The 18039-nt window shown below is 40.4% G+C and overlaps 1 protein-coding gene across 1 annotated transcript in view; it reads right to left on the bottom strand.

The window, feature by feature from the left end:
• Window positions 1–3319: 3319 nt before the first annotated feature.
• Window positions 3320–18039, bottom strand: part of LOC148875883 (vesicle-fusing ATPase-like) — a 134391-nt gene continuing 119671 nt past the window's right edge. The window contains exons 19-21 of the mRNA XM_088965637.1: window positions 5361–5483; window positions 4324–4389; window positions 3320–3622 (exon numbers count right to left, since the gene is read on the bottom strand). Coding sequence (XP_088821763.1) covers window positions 3479–3622; window positions 4324–4389; window positions 5361–5483 — 333 coding nt within the window. The 3' untranslated portion in view covers window positions 3320–3478. The remainder of the gene's footprint in view (window positions 3623–4323; window positions 4390–5360; window positions 5484–18039) is intronic.

Genomic DNA, 18039 nt, shown 5'->3' on the forward strand with positions numbered 1-18039 from the left:
TGAGACCTACAAAGCTCGCTTGGTGGCAAAAGGGTATACTCAGAAAGAAGGCATCAATTATGAGGAAACCTTTTTGCCCGTGGCCATGCTTAAATCCATTAGGATCCTGCTAGCTGTAGCAGCATACCATAACTATGAGATTTGGCAAATGGATGTCAAAACCGCGTTCCTGAATGGAGATCTTAGTGAAGATATCTACATGCAGCAGCCGCAAGGCTTTATTGCTGCTGGTCAGGAACACATGATATGTAAACTCAACAGATCCATATATGGACTTAAGCAGACTTCTAGGAGTTGGAACATCCGTTTTGACTTTGAGCAGAATCCGGATGAACCCTGTGTTTATAGGAAGTCCAGTGGGGATAAGATTACTTTTTTAGTATTGTACGTGGACGATATCCTACTCATTGGGAATGATGTAGGAATGTTGACTTCGGTCAAGGTATGGATGTCACAACAGTTCTCCATGAAAGATCTTGGAGAAGCTTCATACATACTGGGTCTTTGACTCTATAGAAGTAGATCGAAGCGGATAATTGGATTATCCCAGGCTGCTTACATTGACAAAATTGTCAAAAGGTACAACATGGAAAACTCCAAGAAAGGAAACGTTCATTTCAGACATGGAGTAACTCTCTCCAAGAAGATGTCTCCCAAGACTTCTGAGGAGATTGAGGGCATGAGAGACGTTCCCTATGCCTCAGCCATAGGGAGCATCATGTATGCCATGCTGTGCACTTGCCCGGACATAGCCCAAGCGGTGAGTGTGGTAAGCAGATTCCAAGCTAACCCAGGGCAGGAGCATTGGACTGCTGTGAAGAACATACTTAAATACCTTCGAAGGACAAAAGAGTTTTGTTTGGTATTCGATGGTAGTTCACTACAAGTTCTGGGGTATACAGATGCCGATTTCTAGTCGGATCTAGATGATAGAAAGTCTACGTCTGGATAAGTTTTCACGATAGGATCGCGTATTGTTTCCTGAATGTCAGCAAATAGAGGTCCTGAGTAGCAAATTAATAGTCCACAACCCAAGCCGAGCGCATTGCCGTAAGTGAGGTTGCCTTATGAATGAAGGTGTTCATTCCGGAATTTGGAATTCAGTACATCACCCATTCCACTGTTGTATGACAACACTGAACCTACGGGATGATGATATTAAGAGGTAGCATCAGCGGACAATGTTGTAGACCCATTGACTAAGCCACTGACACAGAAGGTGTTTGAGAAACACGTGAAAAGTATGGGACTCCGGCTTGTACCAGATTGGACCTAAGTGCAAGTGGGAGCTGTTAGACAGTTTTGTATGCCCTTAGCTTCAATCGGATTTGATGTACTTTTGTTATTTAGTGGAAATAAATTAAAGTGCATGTTTGATTCATGTTGTTTGGTATAATTCTGTGTAAGACCCTAAAACTGGACACTTATAGAAACTTGTGTTAGTTTTAAATGTTCACAGCCATTGGATAAGTCTTGGGAGATTTATCCTGCCAAGGCTGATACTGATGTGCCACCAAGTGTTGGGATGGCTTGTTTCGGCCATCAGGGTAAGACCCAAGGCACATGTAGTATGGGATTGCTTGAACCCTTGAACCGGACCAGATTTCTAGTATTTCTCTAGACCTTGGAGACAGATGGGCAAAACTGGAAAGTTACACCTGACCCCTAGACTCAATTATGACACATCACTAGGTGTCGGATCAAACTGTCTTTGATGTGTTAATCAGTGAGATCCTTAGTGGGGGTCAAAACCTGGACATGTTGGGGCAGTCTGAGAATTCATCTGAGTGAGTGGTCATAGTGACAGGATCAACCCCTTTGTCGGACAATGGTAATGATCGGTAATGCACTCTCTCTGATGGAAACCAAACTGTCGGCAATTGATTTCAATCGTTGGAATTTTGTTTTGCAAAATAAGATATATATATATATATATATATATATATGTATATATACGGTTTCAAAAGATTTGCAAAAGGTTTTAATTCCCGGGACCCATGTGAGTAGAGAGTGCGACACTGTTCCTTGCAGCCGAGAGAGAAGTCTTCACTTGTCGGGCAATGCTTGATCATTAAGGGCTGAGAGGTTAAGTGTAAAACCATTTAGGATAACACCTGATGGGCTAATCTTGCACCTGCCCACAGTCCCTCGGTTTTTATAAGATGGCTTGACCCAAGGACCACTTAATGTAAGTGTTGGGCCCATAGGGTCCATGTGATGGGCTCAAGGGGGTCACTGAGTCTTTTAGTGAATTCAGCTGGGCCTTGTAATAAAGGCTGGGCCGAACCCATGTGGCTGATGTGTAGATCAATGCTTGGGTCCCACGCCATACAAAGAAGCCCAACTGGGCAGCAGGTTGGAAACTAGTTAAACACTGAACACTTAATGGGCCAAAATCCCATTTCGAACTGGGTTGATATGATCACCAGTTCATAGGGCAAATATGAGATTAGTGTTAGTAAAAGGATTGGGTCTTTGACCTTATCCACTCTAAGAGACCAAATTCAAATTAGATTTGAATCTGGTAACCTCCTGATAAGATAAGGAGTTAACTAACTTAATCTGCAAATAGGATTAAGATTAACATCTATCCAAATACTAATTTGGATTGGGATAACTCCCAAAATATTGGGAGGTTTCTTAATCAAGAAGAAAGAGGAGAAAACCCTAGCAGAAATATCAGATTTCGAACTAGGGGGTTTGAGTAAGAAACACATCATGCAATCTGAGATTTGATCTCTCACAGACTCCAGGGAAAGAGACAATTCTGCCCTCTTCGTCCCTGGACTTCTCCTCCTTCAGCCGCCGCCACTACCTGTTGGAAGATTGGATCTTTGCAGCAACAGGATGTCAAGAAAGCAGTTCTTGACAATAGTTTTGCAAGAAAGACACTAGGATTCGGTGTTCAAGTTTTCCAGAGGGTACTTGTGAAGAATCCAGTGTGTAGGACGCACCCTGCTGGTTCCATTCCATCCACAGCTGTGTCATCTTCAGCAGGAGCGGATCTTGGTTACTTCTTTGGGCGTGAACACTAACTTTGGGAGATATTATTTCTCCGAATCAGGTATAATTCTTCCTGTTTCATTTTGGTTCAGATCTGGTTTGTTTATGATTCAAGTAGGATCATTGAATAATGTATTATAAATTTAGGGAATATGAATCCCAGTTGGAAGAAGGTAAGAAATTTTTTTTTGAAATTCACCCCCATTCCGCACCTTTCTTGGTGTCCATTAGATGGATCCTACCATTCTTTCAGGAACTTCATTTTTCCACTAGAACTGACAAATGGCAAGTAATCATAATTCATAACCACCAAAGATTAGACAATAGTTACTCAAATTGATGTCAGAATTTTCCGGCAAAATGGGCCAGAATACACTGTAAAATATGTGGGGAGAAAGGCAAGAGAATTGAAGAAAAAGTGATAATAACGAGTCCACATCTCTTAAGGAGCTGTACAGTGTGGCACATGTACAAATTATACACGAATGACATCTCCAAGGCAATCAAAGAAATGAGAGATGTCGATCTTCTCTTTACCAGAGTAAATAGCCTCTGCACTTCCACCTTTTGCTCCCTGGGCAGCCATTTCGATTAGCATGTAGAGCTTCTTGATTGGCATCTGAGAAAACGTATCATGATACAAACTTTCCCGGTGAGAAGTGAGAATCACAACCTTGCTTTTGGAAAATAAATTCATTTGTCCTATCATTTAATCATATACCATTCAAAAGAACAAAATTTGATATTTTATACAAGAGTTCAAGAGTGTAACAAAGTAAATGTTGTCTCATAATACAAATCTATATTGTAGCCTCCTATTTGAAATTACAGGCAATTATGACATATTTTCTCATAGTGGATATTTTGGCCAATATCCCTGGGTCCTTTTTGTGTTGAAGAGTATTCCATGTAAAAAATAGATTGCCTCTTGCTTGCCTATTGTTTGCATTCAGTGTGTTTGACTAATTATTGATGCTTACGTTAGAATCTCAACAGACTGGGAAAACTTTGTGTTTCCCAAACATTAACATCCTTTGGTTTCCAGAGAAGATTAGAACCTTAACCCTTTATTTGGCCACAATTATTTGAGAGTTCACCGACTTAAAGGCACAGTCATCACCTTTATGGATATGCTTCTCTTCTAATAATAAGTTAATAACACATTTCAACAGAAAACATCCTAAGAGGCAGGAAGATAGACTAAATTCCTCGATCTTACACTATGCTTAGACTTTGTAGCCTCATATTCAGTATTGACAAAAGAAAAGAATAGTCATAGAATGATGATATCCAGATTAGAATTAATGGACTTAAACTTACATTATTAAGGGCCTCTGCAGCTGCATCTATATCATCTTCAGCAAATACCTTTAACTGTTCTAAAACCTGTGCAAAGAAACATGGGTCATGTAAACATAATCCAGAGCTTCATAGACAGAACACAATAAAAGACCTGATTGACATTGTGAGAGTGAAGGACTTAAATCTGACAATATTTCAAAGTTCAAACTCAGATATACAGGAATAAAAAATAGTAGTTTTACAAACAACCAAGGAGATTCCAGTGATTTTTGATAAGATAAACTATCTTAAAACTATGAGATCCATTCCTATATTAACACCAAGGCAGAGGTACAAAACAATCTAAATTCAGACATGGACATTAAAATCTTCTCCCCAGGCATATCCATAGAGGTTTTAAGCCAGTAACTCCAAATATGAATGTTCACCACCCTTCTGTCAAAAGCAAAATTGGGTAATTTTTCCCCAGAATTAAGATAGACAGAGCTAGCATGTGTACAAAATGTCAAGATCAAACCAGCTAACCTCCTGGATTTGAGCTAGGAGACTGTCAACTCTGAAAAGAAACACATTTCCTTCCTCTCTCTATATATAGTGTATGCATGAATTCATTCATTTGGTGCATATAAAAAAAGGCACCACATATTTTAAAAAATTATAAAGTAGGAAGCACCTAGAAAAATATTGTTTATGGTGATATATGCATACAAACTGTATATAGATCTAAAAATGCACATGTAGACGTATCCAAAAGTTATGTCAAAATATATGTATACTTTGGATGGCTCTAAGAGACATGTATTGCCATTGGCTTCTTGCAAGTTACAATATTTCAAGCTAAGTGAAACAAGTGTCTCTAAGAGGCAGTAAAGTACTTAATGGTTTTTGCTGCATGATCATTAACAGTTACTCTGTTCTGTGCTTGTTTGGCACTTGTTTGAATTCATCTCTCAGCACTGATGAAGGGTATCGCCATATATAGAATGGAATGGGAAAGAAGACTCATTACCCAAATGGTAAAGACAAAGCTATGACAAGTGATGATGATGACTTACCTTTCTGGCATCCTCGGTTTTCAATTGTGGGACATGGTAAGTCACAGAGAAAGCATCACAGATACCAAGTGAATCCAGGAAATCTGCCTCACTAGTTGTTCCAATCACCAAGAGTTTTTTCCCCTGACAGCAAAACAAGAATGAATAAGAAAAAGAAAACAGGAAGTTGGTCCAAATAATGGATTCACCTTTATAGAACTAGTGGTGGATAAGGTCATAGATAGATAGGAAACACAATTTTCAGAAAAACAAGAATGAAATTAACTACCAGAAGAAAGTTGGGCCAAATATTACAACATCAAGTTCGAAAAACATCAGTAATCAAAGGATCAGCTATTTCCAGACACAGTATGGGTATCCAAATACTGATCAGGTGGAGCTTTGTATTAATATGGCATACAAGATTAAATTAGAACTTGATATAGTTCTATGAGTAAGAGATAGTCATTTTCAGGTATTCATTCTGAGGTCAATAATGCTAAGTAGATCTAGCTTTACAATCAAAATTACAAAAAAGAATTTTAAACAATTCTGGTCAAATACACAAAATAACGAGGCAAAGTGCTAGGCAAGCACAGAACTAAGAAGTTCTCAGAAAAGTGGTAATTGATTCAAGAACTCGCTACAGATATATATGTATTTTTTTAGTTGGTAAACACGCAGCAGGATCTCAAAATAGTGAGAGAAGAGGGAGAAGAGAGAAAAAAAAGTTTTGGAGAGAAAAATATCAGTTGGCGGTGCCAGCTTTTTTGATATTTATATTAGGGCGATCACGCAAATAATAAAACAATGTAAAATTACATATGTGCCCTTGCGGCACTAAATTAAAGTAAGACTAACTTATTCAACACTCCTCCTCAACTTGGGACATAGATACCAATCATGCCCAATTTGTTACATAAGTCATTGTGTCACGAGTGATGTAAACCTTTTATAAATATATCTACAAGTTACTCAGAACTAACATATAGGATGCACACTTCTCCATTAACAATTTTCTCTCTGATAAAGTATTTGTCAATGTTAAGCCTAGTAGAGGAGAAGACCCATATGGAGAAAGTCAGACCCAACAGGCCCATACGTCAGTCCAGAACACCACAAGGTTCACGCGGGTGGCACCGCCCATCAAGTTCGAATACACCCGACGCCCACGTATAGAAAAGTAATCATAGCCTGTGAAATGCTTAGAATCGGTTACAGGTTGTTAGCTTGTTAGTTGGCCATGCATTATATAGGCCAATGAATAAATGCATGAACAATAATGAATGAAGTATTGAGATTTCTCCTCCTTTTTCTCTCTCTCTCTCTCTCTGCTCTCTCACATCTTCTACCTCTCTTCCATTTCAGGAGGGCGAGCTCCCTCGAATCAGCTCACCGGTGATAGAATAGCAGCGGGACTTATCAATTGGTATCAGAGCCTTGCTACGATGCCAACCACCAGGGCCTCGTCTGCAGAAGAAAGAATTGACCGCACAGAAGGTGAAGTTCGACAGACCACCAATGAGCTGAGAGAAATCAAGGAGACCCTCTCAGCACTGGTAGGTCAATTCGAACGAATGTCATTAGCTCCTAGATCCATGGAGATTGAAGGATCTAGCAGCAGTGGAGTTAAGCGAGGAGGAGCATTCCCAGTCAAGGCTGCCAAGATCAATTTTCCTTTGTACTCAGGTGATGATCCTATTCCTTGGATTTACCGGGCTGAACTTTACTTTGAATTCCACAAGACCCTAGTAGATCAGAGGGTCTTCATTGTTGCACCATACACATGGATGGCGAAGCTATCATGAGGTTCGGTCCTTCTGGTTATGAAAATTAGAGAGTATCAGAATGAATTCAACGAGTTACACGTGAGGTTCGGTCCTTCTGGTTATGAAAATTTCAACGAGTCACTCTCTCAGGTGAGATAGATAGGGATAATTAGAGAGTATCAGAATGAATTCGAATGGTTGGCCACCTGGGTTCACGACTGACCGGAGGCCGCTCTAGTGAGATGCTTTATAAGGGGTTTAAGGGAGGACATTCGAATAGAGGTGAACACCATGTAGCCAACCACCTTGATGGCAGCAGTGGGATTGGCCAAACTTCATGAGGAGAGGGTGGACCAGCTTAAGAAATTAGGGAAGCCTTATGGGCCTCAGGCGGGCCTGACTCAGAAAGGACCCTATCCCAAGGTGGATTCGAAACCCAGGCCTCTACTTCCAACCCCTATTACTCCCAAACCAGTTCCCTTACCAACTGCTCCTAACAGAAGGACTGGAGCTATGACCCTCCCTTACTAGAAACTATCTTGGTCGGAAATGTAGCCTCGTAGGGAGAAGGGCCTTTGCTATAATTGCAACGAAAAATTTGTCCTAGGCCACAAATGCAAGGCCCAACACGTAGGGGGCCTTTTGTGTAAATCGAATCGGTAATGGGAAAACTGGTAACTGGAACAGAACCAAAACCAATTAATCAACCGGTTGACCAGTTCGATTCATCGGTTTTTTAGTTTTTTGACTTTATAATATTTATTATAAATATGTATAAATATATAATAGAAAATTATAAATAAATAAATATATATATATAATGCATATTTATTAATTTATAATATATAAAATATATAAAACATATATAATATACATAAATATATAGAAAATATATAAAAAATATATAGAAAAACATGTATACTAGTCGGTTTGGTTGACCGCTGGTTTTTTAAATTGGTTAACCAAAACCGAACCGGTACCTTTGGTTTTTTAAAAACACGTAGGGGGCCCAAGTTTTTTGGTTTGGTTTCGGTCGGTTAGGTTTTTCATTTTTTTTGCTCACCCCTACCAGCACGTCTATCTTCTATAAGTAGAAGGAGAGGAAGATTTTGAAACCCAAACTATCTTGATTGATAGTGGAAGCCCTCTAAATTTTATTACTCCCCGACTAGCCAAATAACTTGGGTTAATTGTAGAACCCGTCTCCCCGTTTGCAGTTAACGTGGCCAATGGCCACCAAATCTCTTTTGATGGAAGGTGCAAATCAATAGAATTGAAGATTCAGGGGTACCAATTTAAGGTGGACCTACATCCATTAGAATTCACCGGGGCAGATGTTGCCTTGGGCATACAATGGCTACAGTTGTTAGGCCCTGTAGTGTGTAACTGGGCTGACTTGACTATGCAGTTTAATTATGAGGGCAGTTCTTACACGTTAAAAGGGATTAAGGCCTAGCCCATAACCGTAGACAGCTTGGAGGGGGTTCTTAAGTCTTGTCAGCAAGACTCTACTCCATTGCTAATGAGCATGGGTTCAATGCCCATTGGGCCCACTCCACTTACAAGAAACTGTTACAAAAAACCTAAGAAAACTGATTTGAATGGCAATAAAAAATGAAAGTAAAACAGAGATAAAAAGAAACAAGCACAGAGAACACATTGATTTATGTGGTTCGGCTTATAGCCTACGTCCATGGGTGAAGGAGGAACATAAATCCATTATAAAGTAGGTAATGGAGAAGAAATACAGAGTTGTGCTCTCACAAAAAAACCTAAGCCTCAAATACACCCAAAGAATTCATGAAGCGGGTCGCCATAAAGAATTCAAGGCACAAATATAACAAATCTCCACCTTGGCTTGAATTCTCTCAAGCATCACAGAATAGTAATCTCCCTCCACCTTCTCCAACAAAAGTCCCAAAAGACAAATTCAAATGTTGCAAACACCAATCAAGTCCAAACAATGCTTGAACTTAGCCACAAGAGGAGGTTTTATTGACATATCACCTGGGTTATCTACAATACTGATCTTCTTCACAATGATATCTCCTTGTTCTATAACATCACGAACAAAATGATACTTCACATCAATGTGTTTCGTCCTCTCATGGTACATTTGATCCTTAGTTAGATGAATAGCACTCTGACTATCACAATAGACAACAATCACCTTTGGACCCAAACTGAATTCACTAAACAAGTAGCTTTTCAACTAACAACACAACCACCAATAAATAATACATAACTTCTGAGTGATCTTCTCCTGTCAAGATCACCTGCATAATCTGAATCAACATAACCCATCAAACTACCACTACTCCTCCCAAACTTCAAACAAGTATTTGATGTTCTTTTCAAGTATTTGAGAATCCACTTCACTGCCTGCCAATGTGTCTTGTTAGGACATGACATATATCTGCTCACCATACTAACTACATGTGAAATGTCAGGTCATGTGCAAATCATGGCATACATAATACTCCCAATTGCACTGGAGTATGGGACATGTGACATATATTTTTCTTCTTCATTTGTCTATGGTAATAAATTTGTTGAAAGTCTGAAGTGGGCTGCAATAGGAGTACTTAATGGTTTATAATATTTTATGCCAAAGCGTTGTAAGACCTTCTCAACATACTTATGTTGTGTCAAATACAACTTCCCTGCTTTTCGGTCCCTCTGAATCTCCATGCCAAGGATTTTCTTTGTTTCACCTAGATCTTTCATTTCAAACTCACCACTCAACCGTGCTTATAATCTATTGATCTCAGATATTTCTCTAGCTACAATAAGCATATCATCAACATAAAGCAACAAGTAAACAAAAGAATCATCTATAAGTTTCCTGAAATAAACACAACTATCATACTTGCATCTAGAATACCCAAGAGCCACCATAAAAGAGTCAAATCTTCTATACCATTGTCTAGAAGACTGTTTTAAGCCATATAGAGATTTTTTTAACAAGCAAACATGATCTTCCATCCCTTCAACAACAAAACCCTCAGGTTGATGCATATAAATCTATTCATCAAGTTCTCTATGCAAAAAAAAAAATAGTTTTAACATCTAACTATTCTAATTCCAAATTATGCATGACAACAAAAGCAAGAAAAACACGAATGGAGCTATGTCTAACAACCGGTGAGAAAACATCATTAAAATCAACACCTTATACCTGACTATAGCCTTTTGCAACCAATCGTGCCTTATATCTAGCACCCTCTACACCTGGAGTACCTTCTTTCCTTTTGCAAACCCATTTCCATCCAACAATCTTCTTTCCTTTAGGTGGTCTTATCAACTCCCAAGTTTGGTTCTTATGCAAGGATTCAATCTTTTCATGCATAGCTGTCAACCACTTAGCAAAAAAAATTAACAGATGAGATAGCTTCTGCATAAGTATTGGGTTCTAAAACATCACCATTCTCTACAATTAACAATGCATAGGCAACTAGATTAGTATAACCATATCTCTGAGGTGGTCTAACCTCTCTCCTTGTTCTATCTCTAGCAATAGAATACTGCTCATTCTCTTTTTCCTCTTGTACATGTTCTTCTATTTCAATAGAAATGGGCACCTAGACTTATGTAAACTGAGGTGAGGAAGCACTTCTAACTTCTAACTCCACCTTTCATGAACCTTTTGTTTTATTTGCATCACAAGAATTTAAAGACTCATTTCTTAGGTGAAACATAGCAGACTTTTCAAAAGTAAGATCTCTGTTAACTATAAATTTTGGTGATTTAGAATCAAGACACCACATTCGGTATCCCTTCACACTTGAAGCATAACCAAGAAATATGCACTTCTTGGCCCTAGGCTTAAGCTTTCCTTCGTTCACATGTGCATATGCTAGACAACCAAATATTTTCAAATTTAAATAATTAGGAGGTTTGCCAGACCATACCTCTTTTGGAGTCTTACGTTCAATGGCTGTAGATGGAGATCGATTTACAAGGTGACAAGACATATTAACTACTTCTGCCAAAAAATCCTTTGAGAGACCAGCATTTGACAACATGCACCTTGCTCTCTCTAGTAGAGTTTTGTTCATATGTTCTGCAACTCCATTCTGCTGTGGTGTTTTGACAATAGTATGATGTCTTACAATGCCTTCATTTTTGCAAAACTCATTAAATTCATTTTCACAAAACTCTAAACCATTATCTGTTCTCAATTGCTTGACTTGTTTTTCTATTTGCTTTTCAAGCAAAGTTTTCCATTATTTAAAAGTCACAAATACATCATTCTTATGCTTCAGAAAATAAACCCATACCTTCTTGGAGTAGTCATCGATGATGGTAAGAAGATATCAAGCACTACCCTTTGATGGAACTTTTGAAGGTCTCCATAGTTTTGAGTGGACATAATCCAAAGTGCTCTTTGTCCTATGAACGACTGTACTAAAACTGGTTCTTTTCAGTTTCCCGAAAATACAAGGTTCACAGAAGTCAAGATTTCCTGTACTTTGGCCACAAAGAAGACCTCTCCTACTTAACATAGTAAGTCCCCTTTCACTCATATGTCCTAGCCTCATGTGCCATAACTTGGTGGTGTTGGACTCAGATAGAGATGATGTAGAAATTACAATTGAACCTATGATAGTAGTACCCTGTAGCACATACAGACATCCTATCCTCATGCCTTTCATCACAATAAGAGCACCATTGCTGATTTTCAGAACTCCACCTTCAGTTGAGTATTTTCACCCATCAACATCTAGAGTGCCAAGAGAGATGAGATTTTTCTTTAAGTCTAGTACATGCCGTACATTTGTTAATGTTCTCACAACACCATCATGCATTTTGATTCGAATTATTCATTTTCCCTTATTTTTATATGAGGCATTATTACCCATCAATACAACCCCACCATTAATAGATTCATAGGTGAACCAGTCCCTGTTGGGACACATATGGTAGGAACAATCCCAATCCAAAATCCATTCATCATTGGATCTGGTTCTATCATCTCTCACTAAGAGAATATCCACATTCTCATCCTCAGCCACACCAGCCTCTGCAGAGCTATTTTTTTTTTCTTCATTTTGGGTTTTATTTTTCAACTTATAACATTCTGACTTGATGTGCCCTTTCTTATGACATTAGTTATAGGTCAAGTTCTTATATCTAGATTTTGATCTAGACTTCGGTTTACTACTTGAGCCCTTATCCTTAGACCTCCATCTTGCAAGCAATCCAAAGTCTTGACTATCACCCCTATTCATAGTCAAGTTTTTATCAATCACCTCTTTAGAGAGTAATGCCTTTTTAACATCCTCTGTACTAATGGTGTCTCTACCATAGATGAGAGACTCTCTAAAAGACTTATATAAGGGTGGTAAGGAACAGAGTAATAAAAGGGCATCGTCTTCATCTTCAACCTTAACATCAATATTTTGCAAGTCCATAATAATAGAGTTAAATTCATCAATATGAGATTTTATAGGTGTACTTCCAGCCATTTGAAACAGGAATAGTTGTTGCTTTAAGTAGAGCTTACTAGAAAGAGATTTTGACAAGTATAGAGACTCTAACTGTCGCCATAAACCTGTAGCGGTCTTCTCATGAATGACTTCCTGCAAAACTTCGTTTGATAGCAACAACTGAATTGTGATTAGGGCTTTAAAATCTAACTCCTCCCATTCTTCATCACTCATTGTTGCAGGTTTCTTCTCCTTCCCGTACAGAGCTTTGTGTAGTTCGCCTTGTCCCAAAATGGCATGCATCTTGACTTGCCAAATACTGAAAACTTATGCTACCATCGAACTTCTCAATATCAAACTTCATTGATGACATTATAAGTGCCAAACGAAAAATAGGGCTTTGATAGTAGTTTGTTATGAAAAACCCAAGAAAAGAGATTCAAATAGCAACAAAAAATCCACTCTTAAGTAGGTAATGGAGAAGAAATACAGAGCTGTGCTCTCACAGAAAACCCTAAGCCCCAAATACACCCAAAGTTACTCACCTCTCACAAAAGACTGAGACTCTCTATATACAAAAGAGAAAACCCCCCGAAATATACGACTCTTTGTATTCGGTTGGGACCTATAAGATGAATATGGGTCGGGTCCATACTGTCGCAGGAGCTGCACCCCCTCACCTCCGACATCTTCCAAGAACCTATCTCATTACCACCCACTTGAGCTTATGACCATCGAATTCCTATCCAACCTGGAGCCCCGCTGACCAATGTCAGACCCTACTGCTACCCCCATTACCAAAGAGTGGAGGTGGAGCGTATGGTGACCGAGCTGTTAGACAAAGGTTTTATCCTGCCCAGCAACAACCCCTTTTCCTCCCCTGTGGTAAGAAAGAATGATGAAAGTTGGAGGTTTTGTGTGGACTATAAAACCTTGAACCACATCACATTCAAAGATAGGTATCCCATACCTTTAATTGAAGAACTATTTGATGAGTTGGGCCAAGCCAAATACTTCTCTAAGATGGACCTACAATCCGGCTACCATCAGTTCCGGGTCCATCCCAAAGATGTTCACAAAACTGCTTTCAGGACATTAGATGGACATTTTGAGTTACTAGTGATGCCTTTTGGACTGACTAATGCCCCCTTTTCATTCTAGACTCATGAACGGGATTTTCAAGACTTATCTGCGCCTATTTGTGTTGGTGTTCTTCGATGATATACTTGTTTACAGTTCAAGTTGGGCCTCCCATTTGGAACACTTGCAGTGTGTGTTAAATCTACTACGACAACATCAATTGATCGCCAAGCCCTCAAAGTGTTCGTTTGGACAGACCCAAATCACTGGAGGACAGATGTACACAGACCCAGAGAAAATTAATTGCATGCTCTCATAGACCCAACCTAGCACTCCACGGGCTCTCGGGGGTTCGTTGGGCTGACAGGTTACTACCGCTGGTTAATTAAAGGATATGGAGTTCTTGCCACTCCCCTTGCACGGTTGTTGAGGAAACACTCATTTGTGTGGGACCAGCAAGCTGAAGAAGCCTTTCAGGCACTTAAAAGAAGCCGTAACCACTCCACCTACACTATCCCTCCCTAATTTTGATCTGGAGTTTACTGTGGAGGCCGACACCTCAAGCTGATGCAGCAAGGCCAACCCTTGGCCTACTTCAGCAAGGCTCTTTCTCCACACGCTCAAGCTAAGTCTACTTATGAGAAGGAGCTCATGGGTATTGCTTTGGCAGATCAAAGATGGAGAGCATATCTTCTGGGCCGAAGGTTTATTGTTAGGATAGACCACACGCAGCATTAAGCACCTGCTGGAGCAACGAGTTTTGGGCCCTAATCAGCGTAAGTGGGCCTACAAGTTAATGGGGTTTGACTTTGCTATTGAGTGACCCTCTAATGCCGTGGCAGATACACTCTCTAGAGCTAAAGACTTTCACTTGTTGGGCTGGTCTAGGCTGATTTACCCACTATCTACACAATTGAAGCAAGAAGCCCAAGACGATCCCCATTTAACCCAAACTCGAGCCCAGGTCCTTGAGGATTCTGCACAGGCCCCAAGATACAAAGTCCAAAATGGGGTTCTCTACTACAAGGGGCGTATGGTGGTGTCGGGAGAATCCAAGTATCATCAAGAGCTACTTCGACTCTTCCATGACTCGGCCCAAGGGGGACATGCCGGATCTCTCCGCACCTATAAACGCCTGCAGCCCACTACTACTAGAAAGGTATGAAACGGATGGTGCAGGAGTTTGTAGTCCGATGTACTATTTGCAAGTAGCAGAAATATAGACCCAGACTCCGGCCGGGTTGTTGCAACCTCTACTCATTCCGGAGAGGGTGTGGGAAGAGGTCATGGTGGACTTCATAACTGGATTACCCACGTCACATGGGAAATCAGTGGTGTTGGTGGTGGTGGATTGACTGAGTAAATATGCTCACTTTATAAGCCTCTCCAGACCCTACTCAGCAGGTACGGTGGCCCAGGCTTACATCCGGGAGGTGGCCAAGCTCCATGGGATGCCACAGTCCATTTTAACAGATCAGGATTCCCTTTTCATGAGTACTTTCTGGAAGGCATACTTTACTATTCAAGGGGTCCGGATATTGCATTAACCAGCTACCATCCTCAGACAGACGGGCAGTCTGAAGTTGTCAACCGCTGCTTGGAGGCATACTTGAGATGCTTTGTGGGTGATAGACCTAAGCAGTGGGCTCAGTGGCTACCCTGGGCTGAATATTGGTATAATACCACGTTCCAGGTTTCAGCTGGAACGACTCCCTTTAAGGTTCTGTACGGCTACGAACCTCCCTCCATCCTACCTTATGAACCAGAAGCCGAGGTGGAGACACAACTACACGCGAGAGACAGTACACTCAAACTTCTCAAATTCCACTTACAACAGGCCCACCAACGAATGAAATTAACCTATGGAAGAAAGCATCGGGAATTGGAGTTCTCTGGGTCTATCTATGACTCCAACCGTATAGACAGGCCTCTCTGGTGAAGAGAGCATCCCAGAAACTATCTCCAAGATACTTCGACCCATTTCAGGTGGCAGAGAAAATTGGGCTTGTGGCCTACCGTCTCCACCTACCTTCTGAGTGCCAGTTGCACCCCGTCTTCCATGTCAGCCTTCTGAAACCGTGCTTGGATTCCACCGATGTGATGAACCCCACTCTTCCACCATTCACAAAGACAGGGGAAGTGATGTTCGAGCCACTAGTGATCAAAGACTTGTGTTGGGTTCACAAGGGCAGTATGGTCCTTAAGCAGGCTCTAGTCATATGGCATGGCTTGCCTCAAGAGGATGCCACGTGGGAAGATTATGACTAACTCCAGAAGCAATTCCCCTCTCTCGACCTTGAGGACAAGGTCGTTCTCGAAGACCCAGTAGAGGAGAAGACCCAGGCGGAGTAAGTCAGGCCCAATAGGCCCATACATTAGTCCTGAACACCACAAGGTTTACGTGGGTGGCACCACCCATTACGTTCGTATACACTCGACGCCCATGTATAGAAAAGTAATCATAGCCTGTGAAATGCTCAGAATCGGTTACAGGTTGTTAGCTTGTCAGCTGGCCATGCACTATATAGGCCAATGAACGAATGCATGAACAATAATGAATGAAGTATTGAGATTTCTCTTCCTTTTTTCTCTCTCTCTCTCTTTCTCGCGTCTTCTACCTCTCTTCCATTTTAGGAGGGAGAGCGCCCTTGAACCAGTTCACCGGTGATAGAATAGCGGCGAGACTTATCATAAAGAACTGGGTTGGCTGCACTCTTGATGGCAGACTTGTTATAAAAATACAAGGACATGGGGCTATCTACTAGAAAACCCAGTTCACTCAACAAATTCTTTATTCACATAACTTCAGCCACTTCATGGGACATTGCTCTATACTTAGCTTCAGACTTATCAATCACACTTTGTTTCCTGCTTCTCTATGTGACTAGGTTTCCTCCCACAAAAGAATAATACCCACTAGTGGGACTTTTTGTCATCAACTAATCTAGCCCAATCAACATCTGTATACACTTCAATCTTCAAATGCCATTTTTCTGGAATAGCAAACAAGCTCTTGGAAACTTCTTTAAATATTTGGGGATTCTCTCAACTACCTCTAAGTGTGTGGTCTTAGGAGCATGCATGAACCGCCTAAGAACACCTACGACATAAGCAATGTCTAGCCGGGTCATGGACAAATACAAGAGCCTTCCCACAAGTCTTTGGAATTGCTTTACACCCTTGATAACCTCACCACAACAATCACCCAATATGTGATTTGGATCAATAGGAAAGTCAACTGGCTTAAACCTAGTTTTCCTGAATCATGTAATGGATTTAGGATGTATTTCCTTTGAGAAACGAATATCCCCTTTTGTGAGTGGGCCACTTCAATTCCAAGGAAATAGCATAGGGGACATAGATCCTTCACATCAAATTGAGTGGCTAAGAGATCCTTTAGCCTCTGAATTTCAACTTTTCAGTCACCTGTGATCACTATGCCATCAATATACACTGTCAAGGCTGCAATCTTTCCTTCCCCTTTTTCACAAATAGTGTATGGTCAGTCTGACACTGTTTGTAGCTAATCTGCTACATAGCTAGATGAAACTTATTGAACCAAGCTCTTGGTGATTGTTTTAGACCATACAAGGACTTCTTTAACCTGCACACTTTCTACTCTTTACCATGGGCACTAAAGCTAGGAGGTTGTATCATGTACACCTCTTTCTCAAGGTCTCCATTCAAGAAGGCGTTTCTAATGTCTAGCTAATGAAGATCCCAATCAAGATTTGCAACAAGAGAGAAAAGAACTTTAATGGAGTTCATCTTACCTACTAGAGCAAAAGTCTCTGTTATCTACTCCATATACCTGGGTAAACCCTTTTTCCACCAACCTGGCCTTGTACATTTCTATTATGCCATCAACTTTGTGCTTCATTGTGCCTTAGGAAGATCCACTAACTCCCACGTGCCATTTTTATGTAAGGCATTTATCTCTTCTTTAATTGCATCTATCCATTCAGGTACTAAGAGAGTTTCTGCCACTTTTTAGTGATAGGGGCACTGTCAATGAAAGAAAGGAAAGTACAAAAAGAGGATGAGATGTTCTCATAGGAAACAAAATGTGAAATAGGATGCTTAGTGATACAAGACCTAACTCCCTTCCTTTTTGCAATAGGGATGCCCAGGTCATTTACAAATGAAGTATCAATAGCAAGAGGGTCAAAAACATCAATTGGAATGAGAGTACCTGGTTGGATAGGATTTGTCCCCAATGAATCTGATGATATTGGTGGTTACACTCTAAATTGTGGTTCCTTGACTCTACCATTGATATACCCCACTTTTCCCCTTGCAGTTATGTAGAGCTTGATTCTCCTTGACCATTCTACGTAATTGAGACCATCAATGGGAATCACAGCCATGGGAAAACTCATGTCAAAGCCTTCACCCATTCCACTCTGACTAGAGGTCACACCA

This window comes from Nelumbo lutea, chromosome 1, assembly GCF_056320005.1.
Source record: "Nelumbo lutea isolate HS-2025 chromosome 1, American lotus-T2T, whole genome shotgun sequence".
Lineage (NCBI taxonomy): Eukaryota > Viridiplantae > Streptophyta > Magnoliopsida > Proteales > Nelumbonaceae > Nelumbo > Nelumbo lutea.